This window comes from Ailuropoda melanoleuca, chromosome 8 (assembly GCF_002007445.2).
Source record: "Ailuropoda melanoleuca isolate Jingjing chromosome 8, ASM200744v2, whole genome shotgun sequence".
NCBI lineage: Eukaryota > Metazoa > Chordata > Mammalia > Carnivora > Ursidae > Ailuropoda > Ailuropoda melanoleuca.
This window is the reverse complement of record NC_048225.1, coordinates 54101087-54120673: the sequence shown is the minus strand read 5'-3', so window position 1 is coordinate 54120673 and position 19587 is coordinate 54101087. Positions and strand designations below refer to the sequence as shown.

At 39.3% G+C, this 19587-nt stretch overlaps 1 protein-coding gene across 2 annotated transcripts in view; it reads left to right on the top strand.

The window, feature by feature from the left end:
* POLD3 (DNA polymerase delta 3, accessory subunit) overlaps positions 1–18789 on the top strand; it is a 43946-nt gene extending 25157 nt beyond the window's left edge. For both annotated transcript variants that reach the window (XM_019795381.2, XM_019795380.2), the window contains exons 8-12: positions 3011–3176; positions 5846–5952; positions 11784–11896; positions 13289–13364; positions 17986–18789. In XM_019795381.2, coding sequence (XP_019650940.1) covers positions 3011–3176; positions 5846–5952; positions 11784–11896; positions 13289–13364; positions 17986–18185 — 662 coding nt within the window. In that variant the 3' untranslated portion in view covers positions 18186–18789. The remainder of the gene's footprint in view (positions 1–3010; positions 3177–5845; positions 5953–11783; positions 11897–13288; positions 13365–17985) is intronic.
* Positions 18790–19587: the final 798 nt, after the last annotated feature.

Genomic DNA, 19587 nt, shown 5'->3' with positions numbered 1-19587 from the left:
TCTCTGCCCTCATGGTCCTTGTATACTACTAGGAGAGACTGACAAATGAAGAATAAAATAGTCAATGATTATAATTGCTAGACTGACAAATGAAGAATAAAATAGTCAATGATTATAATTGCTAGGCAGACAGTAACAGTAATAGAGGGAGTGGGGAAACTGGATAAAATAAAAGAATTAAATACCTAATAAAAAGAATGGCTTCTAAAGTTGATTTATTTAACAGATGTTTTTTCAGGGATGAATGTTTAAGTAAAATGATGAATATTTTTATTGTATTGGACACATGACAAGATCATTGTGATGAAAATGAGGAGAGTTGGATGGAAAGTGTTGTGGGGACTTGAAGCATTTAAAACTTAATGCTGGACAATAGCAAGTGTAACAGTTACCCTCATACATTGCTGTGGGGAATATAAAATGATGTGCTTGTTCTAAAAACAGTATGGCTGTACTTCAAAAAGTTAAACAAGTATCCAACACTTCCTCTCCTACATATCTACTCAAGTGAATTAAAACTATATGTCCACACAAAAACTTGTACACAAATGTTCATAGCAGCATTATTCATAATAGCTAAAAAGTGGAAACAACCCAAAGGTCCATCATCTGATGAATGGATAATCAAAATGTGATAGAACTGCACAATGGAATGTTACTATTATTTTTAAAAATATTTTACTTATTTATTTGAGAGAGAGGGAGACAGAGCACAAGTAGGGGAGGGGCAGAGGCAGAGGGAGAGGGAGAAGCAGACTTCCTGGCGAGTGGGGAGCCCAATGCGGGGTTTGATCCCAGGACTCCAAGATCACAACCTGAGCCGAGGTCAGATGCTCAACTGACTGAGCCATTCAGTCCCACAACAGTCCCACTATTACTGAGCCATAAAAAAGTTCATGTCCTATGATATGGATGAACCTTGAAACATGTGAAAGAAGCTAGACAGGAAAGGCCACATATTATGTAATTCTCTTTATACAAGATGTCCAGAATGGGCAAATCTATCGAGACAGGATGTAGAATATTAGTAGATTAGTGTGATGGCCTGAGTTGGGATTGGGGAGTGACTACTAATGGGTACAGGTTTCCTTTTTGGGATGATGAAGATGTTCTGAATTTGGATAGTGGTGATGTTTGCCCAGTTAAAAACCACTGAATTTTAGTAAAAGGGTGAATTTTCTGGTATGTAAATTATCTCATTAACAAGAACCTTAATGCTTTCTATGTGAAAAAAAGTTACAGGATCGGTGACAAAACTAAGAAGTCATCTGTATCCTGTAAAGGTGTTTGTATTTTCTTGAGTATAAAAAAGGAGATGCTTTTTATTAGTCAAATGATACAAACGACTTGATCATTCAAATAAGAAGAAAAAAATGTGTTTAATTTTCCTTAACAGTAGTCTGAAAATGTTGCAATGAACTGCCTCCTTAACAGCTAATTGGCAATTGTAGCTACATATGTGAATGAGTTAGAGGAGTTCCTCAAATACTGTGAAACCAAGACAGTAAAAACTCTGGATGTTGAAATCTGTTTGATCACTGGTGTTTTAATTAAGATCAGTTTCCTGAAATTGGTAGACTCGATGCAATAGCCTCTCTTTCCTTACCCCAAGAGGGAGGCAGGAAATAGTTAACTTTTTTTGTAATTTTAAAACAGTTGCTGTCAATGTGATATAAATTCTGTAACAGAATGCAAAATTTGCATAAACTTTAAGGATATACGTGCAACTTCAGAGAACTTGCTTTTTGAGGGTCAGTTACGACTCTCTACCCCCTGGAGATGCATGTTTACTCTCCTGTACAATTCGGTGGAAAAGTTTGAGAAGTACTGATACTTGCGAACAGCAGTTTTGAAAAGTCAGGAGAGAATGCCACAATTCTCTAGTGGATTCCACCATTCAGAATTCTCAGTGAAGTCTTCAAAAAATAAAGTATAAACAGATTGCGTGTTATACTTTTATCCATCATCTGTTCTTTCACAAAATATACTTTATTTATAAACTATTATATTAAGCTGTGCGTAATGGCCAAGGCTAAGCTATCAGTTGTTTTTTTCTACACCTGTGGCTGGCTTAAGCTGTTCCGCAGCATATAACCATAGCTACTTATTGAGCCTCGGGCTTGTTCACAGCCTTCTGAGAGTATTTTGTGACTTCTCTTGAAAGAAACTATCACTAAATGGAGCACGAAGTCTATTCTTCTATAATTTCTCAGGTGGCTAGGCCCATCTTGCTTGCATTTCTTAGTTCTCTGCACAGCATTGTGGTTGTTTTTGTGTTTTTCAACTTGATGTGGGGAAAGAGGTAAGGATTTTGAGGAGTTAAACTGACTTAGGTTCAAATCCTGACTCTTAACCTTTTCTACCAATGTTACCTTGGGTAAGTCATATAACCTCACATACTAATCCCTTTTAATCCTTACAATAGTCTCATAAATATTACTTCAGTTTTTACAGAGAAGACTTTTAGGTAATTTACCCAAAGTAAAACAGTGTGAATCAAACTTTTCTGATTCCAAAGTAATCTTTTAATTATATCATTAAGATAGTAGTGAGATGATAAGAGTATCCAGGTTTAAGAAGATAGAATAGAATAGAAAATAAGATCTTGGTACAAATTTCTGTTGTCACTATTTGTAAGCTGTGTACTCTTGGAAAACATCTTTTATCCCTCAGACTCTTAATTTTCTCATCTAATAAATGAGAAAGATGTTAGCTCATAAAGTTGTATTTGCTTTTTGTAAGCCCTGCTTTTACTATTATTTGGCCTGGGGGCTGTGATATAATGAGGGATTAGCAAGAGGCAGAAATGAAAACAGAGTTAGAGTGGTAGTTGGAAAGGAGACGTGTTCTCCTCTGACTAGACCCTGAGTTCTGTTAGGACGGGGACTGTTTTTTATCCCTTTAGCCCCTGCTCCTAACAAATTACTTGGCACTTAGTAGACTGTCAGAGGAATGATAGATTAATATTGCATGATGAAGTTATATATCATCTGCTATACTGTATTTGTAGATAAACTTAAAGTCAATTTGGATTCAGAACAAGCAGTGAAAGAAGAAAAAATAGTGGAGCAACCTCCAGTGTCTGTCACTGAACCAAAGCTGGCAGCCCCTACAGGCCTGAAGAAATCCAGCAAAAAAGCAGAGCCTGTTAAGATGCAACAGAAGGAAAAAAAAAGGTAGGAAAATTTTGTTGCCTGTGGGGGAGGAGTGTCTCTGCTGGGGGTGAGAAGGTCTGTTTGGGCTTATTGACAGCAGGCAGTTTTCAGTTGAGTAGTAAATCCTACTTAATGCCTTAGGGATACAGCTGTATAACCAAAATGAAGAGAGAGAGAAGCTCAGCTTATCTAGTGAAGTAGAACTGTGGAATCAGCCAGTTTAGATGATTTAGAGCCCAAAGCCAGTTTTTTGGGCCCCATCGATCTAAATTGATTGTCTTTTTTTCTTTACTTCACTTTAAATTTGTGGGCATGGCATAAGTGTGCCGGATTGTGTCTGTGTCTGTTTTTCACTTCAGATTGCCAAGCGAGGGGTTACTGTTTCCAGTCAAATTTAAGAGAAAAAGTTCTTTGTTTTCTTTTTATATCAATGAGTTTATTTTTCAAGTGGTAAAATGTAATTAGAAAAGAAAATAAAAAGCACACAAGCTGTTAAAAATGGATCCAGGAATTTGAGACACTACCTCATAGTTGGTAGGGATTAGTCTGTTGAAAGAAATTCTAAAGACACTGTCAGCACTGATAGGCCCAGAAATACTTGACTTTTGTAGCAAGGCTGGGGCTGCTCTGGTAGAAAACATCAACAAAATGCTGAAGTTTCAGAGGATCAAGGTTCTGTCCAGTGGGCCTTACCCCCAAGAATATGTCACATGGGTGGATTAAAATGTCCCTAGCCCATAGGTAAGACACTCATTGTTGATGGTTATAGCCAGGAACGCATTCAATATTTCATTACCAAGTATGATGTTAACCGTATGTTTTTAGTAGATGCCCTTTACTAGTTGGAGGCAATCTTTTTCTATTCCTACTTTGAGGAGGTTTTTTTATGAATGGGTGCTAAATTTTGACAGAGCTTTCTCTGCATTTATTGAGCTGATAATTTGGTGTTTCTGTTATTGTGGTGAATTTACCTCGATTGGGTTTTAAATGTTAAACCAACCTTGCATTCTTGGGATAAACTTCACTTTGGTCATAAGACATTATCCTTTTTATAAATTGTTGGATTCTATTTGCTCGTATTATAAGGATATTTTTGCCACTGCATCTATGAGGGCTGTAGATCAGTTATTTTCTGTTAATGTCTTTATCAAATTTCAGTATCCAAGTTACACTAACTTCATAAAATTAGTTGGCAGTAGTTTCTTTCTCCTTTGTTTTCTGAAAGAGTTTATGAAAGATGTGTATCATTTTTTTTTCCGTAAAGATTTGATAAAATTCACTAGCGAATCCAATCTGAGAGTTTTCTTTGGTGGAAGGTTTATTTTTTTATTAATACGGTTTCTTTAAGTGGAGCTATTTAAGTTTTCTTGTTCTTGTTGGGTCAGTTTTAGATTATATATATATATATTTTTTTTTTTTTTTAAGGATTTTATTCATTTGGGAGGGGCAGGCAGAGGCAGAGGGACAAGCAGACTCCCTCCTGCACAGGGAGCCTGATGCAGGACTTGATCCCAGGACCCTAGGATCATGACCTGAGCTGAAGGCAGACACTTAACTGACTGAGCCACCCAGGCACCCCAGTTTTGGTTATACTTTTAAAGGATTTATTTCATCTAAGTTGTTGAGTTTATGGGCATAAGGTTCCTAATATATATAGCCTTATCCTTTGAGTGTCTATAGAATCTGTACTTGGCACTACAGATTCCTTCATTCTTTCATTCCTAATATTGGTAATAGGCAGTTTTGTCTTTTTTTAATCAGGCTTTAAAAGGGTTTATTAATTTTATTAATCTTTTGCCCCGGAATAACAACTTTTGGCTTTGTTAATGTTTTTCTATTTTATTTCATTGATTTCTGCTCTTTATTATTTTTTTCTAATCAGTTGGGGGTTTAATTTGTTTTTTTCTAGCTTGAGGTAGAAAAATAAGTTGATATTTAAAGTTACATAAGAAATAAGTTACTTGAAGATAAAAACTATATCTCATACATATTTGAATAGTGTGATAGAGTATTCAGAGGAGCTAACTAATGACAAGATGGAATCTAGTTTTTTATTAAGTCATTAGAATCACGTTAAGGTCTTACATCTATGTCTTTGCCCATATTTCCTCTTTAAAATATTTGTTTTTTCTCTTTAATATCTTTATCTCCCTTTTTTTTATCTGATAAACTTCCACTTAGCTTTCAGTTTTCAAGTAAGAGTCTTGTCCCATAACATTTTTTTGTCCATTGATATCTATCACATTGTCTTATATTTGGTGGTATTTGAATCTATTTCTCCTGCCAGAGCTTCTTGAGAACAGTATTTCTTCATCTTTCATCCTCAGTGTTTAGCAAAGAGCTTCTACTTAGTAGCTGCTTATTTAATGGTTGTTGAATGATTGAAAGGCCAATAGGAGAAGTAAGAAGGAATTTGTAGGAATTTGTAATGATTCTTGATGAGCTGGTAAGTAGCCTCCAATGATTAATATAGAGAGCTAGAAAAATGTTTAATTCTGGTCACCCCATGAAGTGACTTAGTTGCGGTGAGTTAGCAGAGTATCCTTAAAAAGAATCCTCATTGGTCTACTTTGACTCTTCCATCCTCTGGAATTAAGACCACGAGTAATGAAGCAGGACTTATAGTAGCATATATATACCAATATTTTTATTTTGTATAACATACTTAAATTATTCCTGGATTCCAACAGGGGGAAGCGAGCAGAGTTATCTGATGATGAGACAAAAGAAACTGAAAATATGAAGAAAAAGAGGAGACGAATCAAACTTCCTGAGTCTGATAGCAGTGAAGATGAAGGTGGGCATTGCTGTTAATTTTTGGCTGGTGGGATTGTCTCAGTCAGGCTGCTATAACAAAAATATCGTACACTGGGTGGCTTAAACAAGACAGATTTGTTCCTCAGTTCTGAAGACTGAGAAGTGCAAAATCAAGGCACTGCCTGATGTGTAGTTCCTGGTGGGAGCTCTCTCCCTATTTTGTAGGATACCTTCTTGCCACATCCTCACATGGTGGAGAGAGAAATCGTCTCTCTTGTCTCTTATAAGGGCAGTAATCTCATTCCATTAATTACCTCCCAGAGGCCTCACCTCCAGATACCATCACATTAGGGATTAGAGCTTCAGCATGTGAATTTTGGGAGAACACAAAACATTCAGTCAGTAGTGTGGGTCAATTCTTATTATGCTTAAGGAGTTAAAAAGTAATTTATTATAGGTCACAATGACAGCAATCCTAATGTTGAGAGACATACAACACCATTAAAGTCTACTTTTAGCCTTTTGACCAGAGCCATCATTTTCTGGTAATGTGCCAAAATAATGAACATAAAAGGAAAGAAAATAAGGATTATTATTATATATATCATCAAAGAGCTTTTCTTTTTAAAAAATGAAGTGGACATATTCCTTTGGCTACCTTCATGTGAATCTTTTAAAAACGGGTAATATCGTAGGCATCAAGGGTGTTGGTGGTATGGTGTTCCACACTACATAAGTAAAACTGTGCTAAGATTAAGAATCTGTAGTATTGTTGAAAGGGAATGATGCCATGGACCCTTTCAGTTTTAGGCTGTGGGCACTGTTGTAAGATAAACAGAATAAGGTCAAGATTCTTATCTGGAAAATTAATGTGCCTTTTCAAAGAATATCAAGTATTCTAAGAGCCAAGATCTCTTCCCAAAGAGTGTAAATGTGTAAATGAAGGTGTATAGAAAGAGGAGGCTGTTAAAGAGAAAGATGCCTTGGTTGAACTGATAGGCCAGATGACTTCTACCCTACTTTGAGAACAGTGGTGAAAAGCTTGAGTTTCTGTAATCAGTTCTCCATGAATTTTTGCCATATTGGGTATAAAACATTTTGAGGGGTTAGGGAGATCTAGTCCAAAGGAATTCAGCATCAGGTGAAGGTACAAAGACAAGCAAACTGATGTTAAAAGAGATTAAAGAAGAGGGGCACCTGGGTGGCTCAGTCGTTGGGCGTCTGCCTTCAGCCCAGGGTGTGATCCCAGAGTCCTGGGTTCGAGCCCCACATCGGGCTCCCTGCTCCACTGGGAGCCTGCTTCTTCCTCTCCCACTCCCCCTGCTTATGTTCCCTGTCTCACTGGCTGTCTCTCTCTCTGTCAAATGAATAAATAAAAATCTTAAAAAAAAAAAAAGATATTAAAGAAGAATAACAAAGAGAAAGGAATCTATTCTGCTGTTGAAGGACAAAATAAACTTGCTAGACTCTACTCTTACCAGAAACTGCTATAAGAAGAACTGAAAATGGTAACAGAGGTTCCCCCAAATCAACTCAGCAACTGTACATGTACAAATGAGTGAAAAAACAAATTATATAAACAGATGATCATAACATAAAAGAAATGAACAGACCCAAGAAATTGTACAAGGAAATTAAATCTACGATAGAGGTACATCTTTGACTCTTCCATGGATTTCGATCCTAACAGCCATGCTTACATGTGGGAGTTTATGGCCTCTGATATCCTGTGAGAGGTATAGTGCCCACCAGAGCTATGGTTTTTTAATGACTCTGGAATGGGTAGGGATAGGGCATTGTGAGCATCCCAGAGGGGCAGTTGCTGTATATTCATTCCATGTCATTTATCAAAATGCTTTGACCAAGATTACTGAAAGGAAGATACCCACACATGGAGATGAAACAAGAACATAAAGGAACATTCTCACCAGTTAAGAATTGAGGAGAAATAGAGGCAACTCTATGCAGATACATGGGAAAATAATTAGGAAGTAATAGGAATATGTGCTAATTGGATTAGTCTTCCGTATTTTCAACCAAGAAAAGGACTTGGGGAAGATTCTGGAAGTCTTTCAAGCCATCAGCCTAATGTACTTTGAAAAGGTAAACTAGATACTCTAGGGAAGGAGTCAGCTCTAAGTCAAGGAATTACTGTGGTTGATTGAGTACTATTACATACTTCTGAAATATTCTCTGTAGTTCTGATCCTTAGCCCACAAAAATAATACCTGTGGGTGATTAGAAATATGAGTGAGGTTATTAGTTTGGAAAGAAGTGAGAAGAAATGTGATAGAGGTGGACAACCTATAATAAAGATAATATAGATGAGAGGCTCTCAGATTTTTTATCTAGTAAAAATACTTTTAAGCATCTGACTAAATTTATAAACCTTTGCCATTTTATTCCTAAATTTTTTCTTTGTCTCAAAGCCAATGAACTTTAATTTAAACCTTCACACTGTCTCTAGCCTATTACCATTTTATTACCAATATATGTTATTCAGTATGCTGCCTTCAGCTGGAAATTAGCAGATAAGCAACAGCAGTGGAGGGAATGGCAGGGATTTTAGAGTCAAACAGGCCTGAATTTAAATCTTCCCTCTGCCACTTACTGTGTGACTGCAGGCAGATTATTTAACTTCTCCACTTCTTGGTTTCCCCATCTCTAAATTGGGGATGTTACCACACACTGTGTAAGTTTTTTATGAACATCAAATAAGATATATCAACAGTGCCAGGACAGTGCTTAACATAGCAGGTTTTCTTACTATTCACCCCACTTTTTTTATGGAGGTGTTCAATGAGTGTTTAACAGCAGTAAGTCTCTTCTCAGAAAATTCTGTTCAACTTCGTATCTTTAACTATCCACTCAAAGGACTTTTCCTTTGTTTTTCTCTTCCTGGTAGAGTCATGAGCACCTTGAGCAGTTCTACGTACTCTGTAAAGCAAGAAAAGGCCAGACCCAGAAAGAAATCACATTAAGAGTAATATCTACATTGCTAGGAAGAAATAGTTTTAACTGGTATGTTTAAGTTTTTGCTAACATTTTCAGTTTTTGCAAATTGCTTAGCAGAATCTTAAGCAAATGATGCACCTCTTTTAGGTTAAGATACGGTATTTAAAAAAATTTCCTAGGAAGCTGTGACTGATTTCCAGGATTTCTAATTACCTGTCTGTGCCATAGAACTCTGATTAAACAGTGGTTACATCACTGGATCTCTGAAATTAGTTTTACCACAGTTCTTATTCTGCACCAACAAAGGTTGTTTTCCCAGGATAAGTGTTACATTTCACTATTTGAGTACCTTTTGTCTGAAGAGCTGCAAATTCATTACAAATATATTTAAAATACACCAATGTATGAAACATTCCTTATACTTATGTCACTAAAAATATATCAAAGGTGAATGCTTGCCTTGATGGTAAAGGCAGACATGGATTCTAGCATGTGAATATGGGCAAATTTTTTAAAAACAAATAATAGGAATAGGCATTTTGTGGGATTATTATGAGAATGAATGATTAAATGTTTGTAAAGGCCAGAAAATTCTGTTTTCCCTATCCTTCCTTTCTTAAAATATTTTACTTAAAAAACATTTTTTTAAACAAAGTGAGACACAGTTTGAAAAATCAGATAAAATAGAAGTTTTGTAATAGATAGTAACCTCTCCTATCTGACTCATCTAATTGACTGATGGTTCTCTTGTCAACTTTCTCCCATCTGCCTTCCATCTTTTGGGGATTTGTTGAAAATTCTTATTCATTACAAATTCTTGGCTCCCTCTTCTTTTCTCTTCCCTGATACGGTGGGGGTGGGGGGTAGAGAGACAGGTTTACAGCTTTTCATTCCTTTGTCATCATTGTAATGATTCTCTTTGGGGGGATGTGGAAGGGAGAGGGAGGTATATGCTAATTCTTCCTTGGCCTAGAAGCCCCTCATCCCAAGTGTAGTTCAGAAGATGATTGTTTTCCTTTGTTAAAAAATACTGTTACTTGTATTCAGTGCCAGGGAAATTGTGATGTCTCTGCCTCTATGGAGGTTAGAGTTGGTGTGTGTGGGGGGGTCTAGATAAACAATTCCGTACTGTGCAGTGAGAGGGGTCTTAGAGGGTGCCACTAGGATTAAGTGTTTTTGTGGTTACTGAAGTAGAAATAGAATTAAAACTCCTTAATTTATTACTGTGAGTACTCAGAATTCCTTTTCTTTGGCTTTCTCACTGTGTAAACTTTCCTCCTGCCTGTGAAAAACATGTGACAGAGCTTTCTTAGTTGCTATACCTTCAGAAAAATGGGAGCTTGGTTCTGTGGTTTGACTTTTCTCTTGCTTACTTGAGCTCCTGTCATGTTCTAGCTTCCCAGAGCTGGGTTACTGGCTGGACCACTTTCCTCGTATGTTTCTGACTCTTGTTTCCCAGAGCTTATAAAGTTTTGGGGCCCATTTCATACTGAAGTGTATAATTTATTGTTTCGTTCTGGCTCTTATTTTGCTTCACCTCTTTGGGTCATTTGGCCTTGAACCCTCCACTGTCATAATTTTTAGCACTGACCTAATCAGTTGGGAGAATTTCAGATCCAAGACTTGTGCTAAGAATTTGAATACAGCCAGGAGATTCAGGGAGCAGGTGAGGCTAAGCAGTTACCCAGTCTTTTTACCAGCAATTTCTTTGTGATGATGAAGCAATAGGTCAGCTGAGGCTTTTCACTTCCTCTCTCATGAGCCCTGTAGAAGACCACTGTTTCAGGAACTGTTCAGGAATGATGGGATCCTGCTGGTGATGTGCTCTTCTTGGGTGATACCACTTCCAGAGCAATATTACGTTCCCAAAAGTGTTCTTTCCTGCTAATCTCACTGTAGCAAAACAAGCCTCATCAATGGGCAATGACTAGAAATAGCTGCCTATACAATATTGAGTAAGTCTTACTTGTTTGAGCCATAACTGTGACTGTTTCAAGGTGGTTTTTCCTTCAAAGTTTATGCTCTTAAGGTCAGCTGGAAAATTTCAGTCTAACAAACATCTGTGGGTGATTGCAAATAATCCTTACATCACAGTCACGAAGACTCCAGCACGGAACATTTGATATAATCTGAGAATTATATCCACTTAATCTTAAAAGAAAATGTCTGCCCTGAATGGTGAGGCAACACAGGATATTTGGAATAGTAAGGCTGTGGCATCAGACTGACTGGGGTTGAAAACTTCCTGTTTTCACTCGTAAGCTCTGTGACCTTGGCAAGTTCATTAACCTCCTTGAATCTCTTTTTACTCAACTGTTAATGTGTGAATAATATCTGTCTCCTAGGGTTGTTGTGAAGATAAATGAAACAGTTGTAAGTGGAGTACATGACACATGGTGGGTGTTCAGTGGATGTTTATAAAAAACTTTATAACCTGACTTTTCTGTAAAATAAAAAGTTACGCTAAGATGATCTCTAAGGTATATTCCAGCTTTAATAATTCTTAGTTCTCTAGTTTTCTTTGTATAAAATTAAGAAAATGTGTATTTTTTTTAAAGATTTATCTATCTATTCCAGAAAGAGGGAGACAGAGAGTGAGCAAGGGAAGGGGCAGAGGGAGAGAATCTTCAAGCAGACTCCCTGCTGAGTGCAGAGCCCAACATGGGGCTCCATCTCACGAACCATGAGATCGTGACCTGAGCTAAAGCCAAGAGTTGGATGCTCAACAAACTGAGCCACCCAGGCGCCCCAAGAAAATGTATATTTTAAAGATATATAACTGCAGAACCCTTGGTTGTCATGAATTACTGCTTGCAAAATGTCCTTTGTTGGACATGGATTTAAAAAGCCACTGGAGAAGGCATTGTACCAGAGAGTGCCACAGTTCTCTTATCCAAGTCTGTTTCATTATTTCAGTCATACCAGACTCTCCTGGGGATTATGAAGCTGAGTCACCATCCCCTCCTCCTCCTCCTTCTCCACCTCCTGAACCCGTGCCGAAGACTGAACCAGAGCCTCCTTCTTTCAAGGTAAAACTGTACTGGGATGGTTGCCTTTCCATCTGTCCTTTATCTCCCAAGGACCCGAAACTCCTATCTGAATCGATCGCTGCCGTCCGGTTCACGGAGACCAGTAGATGGCTCTTGTCTCGTTCTGCTCTCCTGTAGGTACTACAGACTGGCCATTCCCTCTCTTCTCACCTGAAGCGAGGGTTCAGCTCTAAGGGCAGAGTCTTAGGAAGGTTGCAGAGGTCAGGCCTGCGAGCGGTTTTGTTTTTCATGACCTCCAGCATCGGGGCTGCTGTGTTACCCAACTCCTGTTGGAATTGTGCAAAATAAGGTGTTGGCTTGCATCAGAGCAAAGCGTGGGAAAATAGAACAAACAATTATACACATCTGTTGCTCTTCAGAAACTCTTCTGGAAAAGGGCAAGGTGAGAAAAGCTGGCAACAAATGGGGAAATATAGTTTTCAATGATCTTCAGCTGCACCTGTCTACATCTGTTAGTGTAGAGAAGAGTTGAGAAGGGTGCTAACAAGCTTTTTTTCCCTTTTTGACTTTAGTTTTCCTTTCCTTAATTCCATTCCTTAATTCATTGTATTAAGACTGTCATTTAAATTTTGCACTAATTTCTTCATTAGCTGAGGAGAAAATGAATGAAAGACCAGTAGAGATAAAAGGACATTGGTATTGGTAATACCTATGTGAGACTAAATTACATGGGGGCAATGTCGCAGTGTCAAGGCAGAAAAAGCAAGTATCGGGGCACCTGGATGGCTTCAGTTGGCTGAGCGTCTGCCTTCAGCTCAGGTCATGATCCTGGGGTCCTGGGATCAAGCCCCACATCAGGCTCCCTGCTCAGCAGGGAGTCTGCTTCTCCCTCTGCCTCTGCCCCTCCTTCCCTCCCTCCTTCTTGTGCTCTCTCTCTCAAATAAATAAATAAAACCTTTAAAAAAATCAAATAGCAAGTATCTACAGCAAGTGTGGATGCCATGGAAACGTCTCATCTGGTTTAGGGGCCTTCCCTTTGTGCTCCCCTAATGTCTGCCACAGCCCTCCATTAAAGGCCTTACCGCAGTGGATTGCAGTGGTGTTTTCCTAGTCTCTCTCCCCTACTAAGGTCCTTTTTTTAACCATGGTGCCTGCACTACTCAACAGAAGCTAGCCGACTGGATGAACACAGTTCTTTGCTGAACGTGCTACTTTTTATCTCATAAACAGCTTGTATATACAAGAACGTATAACTTTTCTGTGTGGTAGGACTGGTCCCTAAAAGGAAATGGGTAGAGCTACTCACAACTTTTTATCATCAGGGAATATTGGAGGGTGATTATTGTAGATTAAAAATCTTTTGTTATTTTTCTCTGTAGATTCATTGATCAACTGAATGTTGTAACCTCTGATCTTCCTGTGATCTTTTAGAGCTCAAGTGGAGAAAAAAGAAAACGAAAGCGGGTGCTGAAGTCGAAAACCTTTGTGGATGACGAAGGCTGCATAGGTAAGAAGAGTTTTTGGCTCCAAATCTAGGGATAGAGTTATGACCATAGAGAGGCTCCATAATCTCTTCCTTGAGATGATGCACACTTGAGTGTGCACGTGACTCACCCCAAGTGAGGCCATGCTGCTTGTCTGTGGCGCGCACACCGAGTAGCGGAGTGTAGAGAACACTACAACTAAAATCAGAACATTGGTGCTTGCTTGAGCCATATGCTATAGAAGTGTGCTTTGAGATCTTGGATGAAAGCCACAGCACCTCTGGTGGGGAGTTTCTTGATCTATGGAATGGATGTAAAATACCCATTTTTGCCTGCACGTGGGGTTGTTAAGATGCAGGTGAGGTAACATTTAAAAACGCTTTCAGGGCACCTAGGTGGCTCAGTTGGTTGAGCGTCTGACTCTTGACTTTGGCTCAGGTCATGATCTCAGGCTCATAAGATCGAGCCCTGTGTCAGGTTCCCTGTGTAGTGGGGAGTCTGCTGAAGATTCTTTCCTTCTGCCCCTCCCCCTGCTTGTACTCGCTCACTCTCCGTGTCTGTCTGTCTGTCTCTCTCTCAAATAAATAAATCTTTAAAAAAAAAGACCAAAAACACTTTCAATATGGAAACCATAATACCAACTTAAAATGTTGTTACGGATGTTGAGAAGCTTTTGTTTTTTTAGAATGGTGGTTTTATACATTTGAACAGTGGAAAAGAAGCCCCCACAGATGATTAGACTCTAAAGAGAGTGTCAGGAATCTTCTTGGTATTTTGTCCCATTTGTTCTACAGAGGGGTTTGACTCTTCCAAATGACTTCCTTTATGTTGCATGTTTGTAAGTCATGTTAGGTAAAAGCACGTGCTTTCTATGGTGACCTAGAGAGGAATTAGAATTTAGGTTTTGAGTTACAGGTTGATTCTTCAGCCGTTGTTTAAGCTTGCCCTCCCCTTCCACACTGACCCACACTTCTGTGGGGATTTCGTACTTGCAGCCCAGTAGGATGCTCCGATCCTGGTACTGTCCTTTTGTGTTTAAAAAGAGTTGTGGGCTTAGGTTTGTAAGCCCCTTGTTAGTTGGCTAGCCCATGATTGTAGTTTCTCCCTGCCTGTGGCACTTGCTCTCCTAAAGAATTATTTTTTTTCCTTTCTTGATTTTCCTTTTCTGATTTAAACTTTCATTGTAAAAAGATTGATCACCTCTGAAGAATCCACTTTTCCTAGGATATGTGGTTGTTAGAGCTAGTGTGAACTCCATCTCATTGTTCCCCACTACCCACTTCTCTGAAAAGGCCTGTGCCATTTTAATTGTAGCATATGATCGGGGAATAAAATTCCTTACATGTGGAAATTTGTCTTTTCAGTGCCAAAATTTTTTGTGAGCCTGTGAATTCCAGACTTTGAGTAGGGTTGGTTTTTTTGTTTTTTTCTGTTTTGTTTTGTTTGCTTTCAGTCTTTTAATAGTGTATTTTTAAGCCTTTTGGTTTGACTATTGATGATATATATATTTACTATTGAAGTTCTTATTCTTTTTTTTTCTTTCTTTTAAATTTAAGAGGACAAAAGCATCACTGCCAGTTTTTTCCTCCTCCTACCCCAAAAGAAAAATGTCAGATATATCATTGTGAGCATTCAGTTGGGAGTTTGTGGCTAATAACCTATTGCTTTGTTCAAAATACAGCACTTAAGTTTGGGCCAGGTATGGGATGTGGGTTTTTTGTATTCCTGTCTCCAGACAGAAATATTAAGAGCCGTGGATGCAAGAATGAAAACTGTGCTCTCATAGCACTCTCTCTCTTTTTTTTTTTTTTTTTAAAGGTTTTTAGTCCAAGCTCAACCTAATGAATCTTGGCTCCTGTTACCAACAAAGGAGTTGTGCTTTCCTCTCTCTGTTTGGACTATTCCAAGCGTACCAGCACAGGGTCTTGCCCTATCCTATGCTGGGTCAGAGTTGGTATGGGGGCTTTAAAAACTGGTCTTTCCCTTCCTGTGAGTTTGCTGCAGGAACTGGGGAGTTGAGCCCCTGAGATAAGTTTGGGGTAGACTTCTAGACAAGGTGGATTTCTAGGAGCAAAACATTGTTTGAATGGAGAATAATTCTGATGTTACCCATGTAAACTGGGTTATTTTTTATGGAAGGTCAGAACAGTTGTGTGTTACTCAGTTAAAATGAAGGTTCTGTATCTTTTAAGCCGAAATCTCCTTTGTCCTGTAGTTTGAAGTAACTACAGCTTTGAATATAGAAATCCTTCTTTTAGCTCTCGAGGTATACCAGGTGTGCTGCTTAAGAAATTTTGTTGGTGTTGCCCTGACTGGTTTTTAACTCCCCCAAGCAATGCATTGCACAGAACTGGCAATGAGACAACCAGTGGTTTCAGTAATAAGTAATGAAATAATGAGCTAATTGATGTTGGAGTTCGATATTATAGACCTGCTGCCATTTGAATACAAAATACAGCTTACGAAGGAGCAAGTCTTATACCACCAACTAGTAGTAAGTTGTTTCTTTTTTATATCTGCATGGGACTCTTTAGACTTTCATAATTTGAGATATTGAGTAAATAGCAGCTCATAAGTTTGTTCCAATAATCCAGTTACATGATGCTTTTCAATTTGCCTATGAGATGGTGGTGGTATTCAGGGATCATAATTGCTGAACTAAGAGGTATGCCATGGGAATTTCCTAAGTATCTTAGAGCAGCATTTCTCAAACTTGGCTGAGTATATGCATTCCTTGAGGATATTGCTAAAATTCAAATTCTGATTCAGTAGGCCTTCGGGCAGGACCTGAAATTCTGCATTTCTAGTAAACTCATGGGAGATTCTAATGCCACTGGTCTGTGGAGCACAGTTGAGTAGTAATGCCTTTGAGAACACTTAATATATATCTTTAAAGCTTATCAGTGTTTTTAGCCTCTAAGTTGACAGGAATCAGCAAAGTGAATCCTAGGCTCTTGAAAGTAATGACAAATTCTAGGAACTCTTAACAGGGGAACCATTAATTATGCAACTTAATGGGATTAGATGGATATGGAGAAGAGATGCTGCACTGACAACAGCCGGTTGACCTCCAGCATGGCTTTCCCATTGTGAGGGGGGGAAATAGCAGGGAGGGGCACTTGCCTAAGATTATTAGGTGCATCCGTACCTTCTGTGAGGCGGCGTTATCCCCATTTTACAGGGGAGGAGAGAACAGTGATTGTCCGAGTGTGTGGTCTCCAGACCAGCGGACCAGCATTCCCTGGGAACAAGTTAGAAAAGCAGATTCTCAGGTCTGTCCCCGACCTACTGAATCTGAAACTCTGGAAATAGAGGCCAGCCGTCTGTTTTAACAAGCCCTGCAGGTGATCCCGATGCACACCAAAGTTTGAAAATATGTCAGTGGCAGACTAGGTGTTAGAATGCAGATGTGTTTGATTCCAAAGCCACTGCCTCTAGACAGTTTGACTAATACATTTTATTAGAACAATCAATAATTAAGTGCTTTAAACTATTATTGTTCTTTAATAGGAAAAATACTTTTCACTTCAATCGCTTGAGCATTTATTATTCATATTAGGTTACTGTGTTCAGTGAAGAGGAGATGTTTTCCTTTAGTGTTTCTCTTCATCCTCCTGCTGCAAGCAGGAAGGCTGAGAAAGAATTTAGACGTTAATACAGCTGGTGACACAGCTGCTGCAGCTCTCTCAAGTCACAGGAAGGTGGCATTGTACTGTTTCTCGTGTGTGGTTTGTGCGCCGCAGTAACACTGAAGAGACCCTCATCAGTTCTGTGACATCATTGTCGGAAGTCAGTGCCTGTGCCCTTTTCAGCTTCTTTGTCCTGACTGCTCACTTTTCAAAGTTTCCATGGGAAGGGATCAGTGAATATTATTGGTATAAAAAAGGACAAAATATGCCTTTGGCTGATAGGGAGTTAAGAGAATTGATAACTTTCTCATTTTATCACTGTCCTTCCTTTCTTAAAACTATCAAGTTTGTCATATGATTGAATTCGCTTGGGGCAGTTATCTTCATGATGTAGACCACTACTAAGCCTTGGATCATTCAGAACTAGGAACTGAACAATTGAGTAATCCACAATTCTTTGTACTTAGGATGTGCAGAGTGGATGATATCAGGATAGAGCTAGCCAGGAAGGTCCGTAGCTGTGAGCCTGGTTGGACAGGATGGGGACTGGCAAACAGAGCAGGGATTAGGGCCAGGGAAACTAACAATGGAAATAGGTAGGCACTGTTGGTCAGGGAACTGTGACTGAAGAAGTTAGTCAAAGCATGAAGGTAGAAGTAGGTGTTTGAGATATAGACAGTTCTAGTGCAGAGTTTAGGAAGTTAGTTAGCATAGACCAGGACCCAAATGCAATCAAATGATAAGGGCCCATTGAAAGGCATGGGCCATAACATGAGACAGTAAGGCTGAATGTTGATTCTGAGCCCCAACTAGAGACTGTGTGAGATCGGGACACATACTTCCTACCTGTGGCCAGATGTGATCTCCCAACAGGAGAAAGCTTCAGGACTAGGTGAGCATACGACTTGATCAGAGGATCTGAGGGAATCAGAGTGAACATGACATCTCATTCCCTTAATGCTAGTGTTCTAAATGACTCGACCCATTCCTATCCCATTTTTTCTTATTCTGCCAGTGACTGAAAAAGTCTACGAGAGTGAATCCTGCACAGATAGTGAAGAGGAGCTTAAGATGAAGACCTCCGTACACAGACCCTCCACTATGATTGTGAAAAAAGAACCCAAAGAAGAACGAAAGGTCCCAAAGAAAGGGACTGCTGCTCTGGGCAAAGCCAACAGACAAGTATCCATTACTGGCTTCTTCCAGAGGAAGTGAACTGCCATCTCTGTTAAGTCAGAGACTTGGAGTGGTCAAAGGAGAAGACCAAGACAGACAGACTCTCACTTACTGTGTAAGTTCATCCTGTGCCTCACCTTGCCTGGATCAAAAGACTTCTTCCACCTTGTGAGGTTTATGCTGTTTCTGGTTTTTAACCAAAGGGAAAGCACCTGGAAGCAAGAGGCAAAAGAATATTTAAGAAGCCGTTACGTGCTAAGGACATTTTTTTTAAGCACAGTCTTTGACCTGTTCTGGAGAAGAAGTCACTCCAAAAATAAATTGGAACAGGTTTCAGAATTATCACTGAAGCCATTCACTGGGCCCTACCCACCCTGTGCCCTGAGCACTTAGAGCTCGGGAAGTATTCCTCCTTGTTCCTTTGCATTCTGTGGACTTGTGTGGGTCTTTATTTATCCCTGAATTTTACTGAACGTGTTTACCTCTCCCCCTGTAATCCCTTCTCCACTACCATACTTCTGTGTGAAGCCATTTTCTGTAAGTCTTTTAAATCTTGGTTGGACTAAAGGCTGAAACAAAAATGTCCCTGTAATCCTCTAATCCTCTCTTCCTCCGTTATAAAATACACTGACACTTGGCTACAGACCAGCACATTGCTTGTGTTCTCCCCCTTTCACAAAAGCTCTCTGGACCTTCACTTGCAATTAGTAGGTAGGGAAAAGCCTCAGGCACAGCACAAATAGAAATGTAATGATGTATTCAACTCCATCAGAAATTACTTAGTGTCAGCATTGACGACAGTAGAGGCCTTGCCATGTTGCTGACACAGGGCATGCTTTACACTGCTCTTTGTGACTTTTGTCTCCTCCCCTCTCCCACTCTCAATACCTAGAGAGTGAGAAACCCAGGCAATGAAATGGAGGCATGGGTACAACAGTTAAGAAAAATGTCTCCTTCTCAAAGAAACTGGATGGTCCGAAACAGCAATTTTCCAGGAATGTAATGAGGAAGAGATAAAGCACACATATTTTTTTCTTTTTTTTTTTTTAAAGATTTTATTTATTTATTCGACAGAGACAGAGACAGCCAGCGAGAGAGGGAACACAAGCAGGGGGAGTGGGAGAGGAAGAGGCAGGCTCATAGCAGAGGAGCCTGACGTGGGGCTCGATCCCATAACGCCGGGATCACGCCCTGAGCTGAAGGCAGACGCTTAACCGCTGTGCCACCCAGGCGCCCCAAAAGCACACATATTTATGCAGATTTGCTCATCTGTATTTTTAACCCTCCCATTTGCCTAAAAATACATGCTGCCCAAGAAAAGATGGAGAGACCGAGTTGTTAGTAGGACTAAGCAGCAAGTAAAACATTTTCATTTGTTACTTATGGAAAATCATCTATTCCAGTGATAACTTGTAAGCAGTTTCCATTATGGCTGGATAGT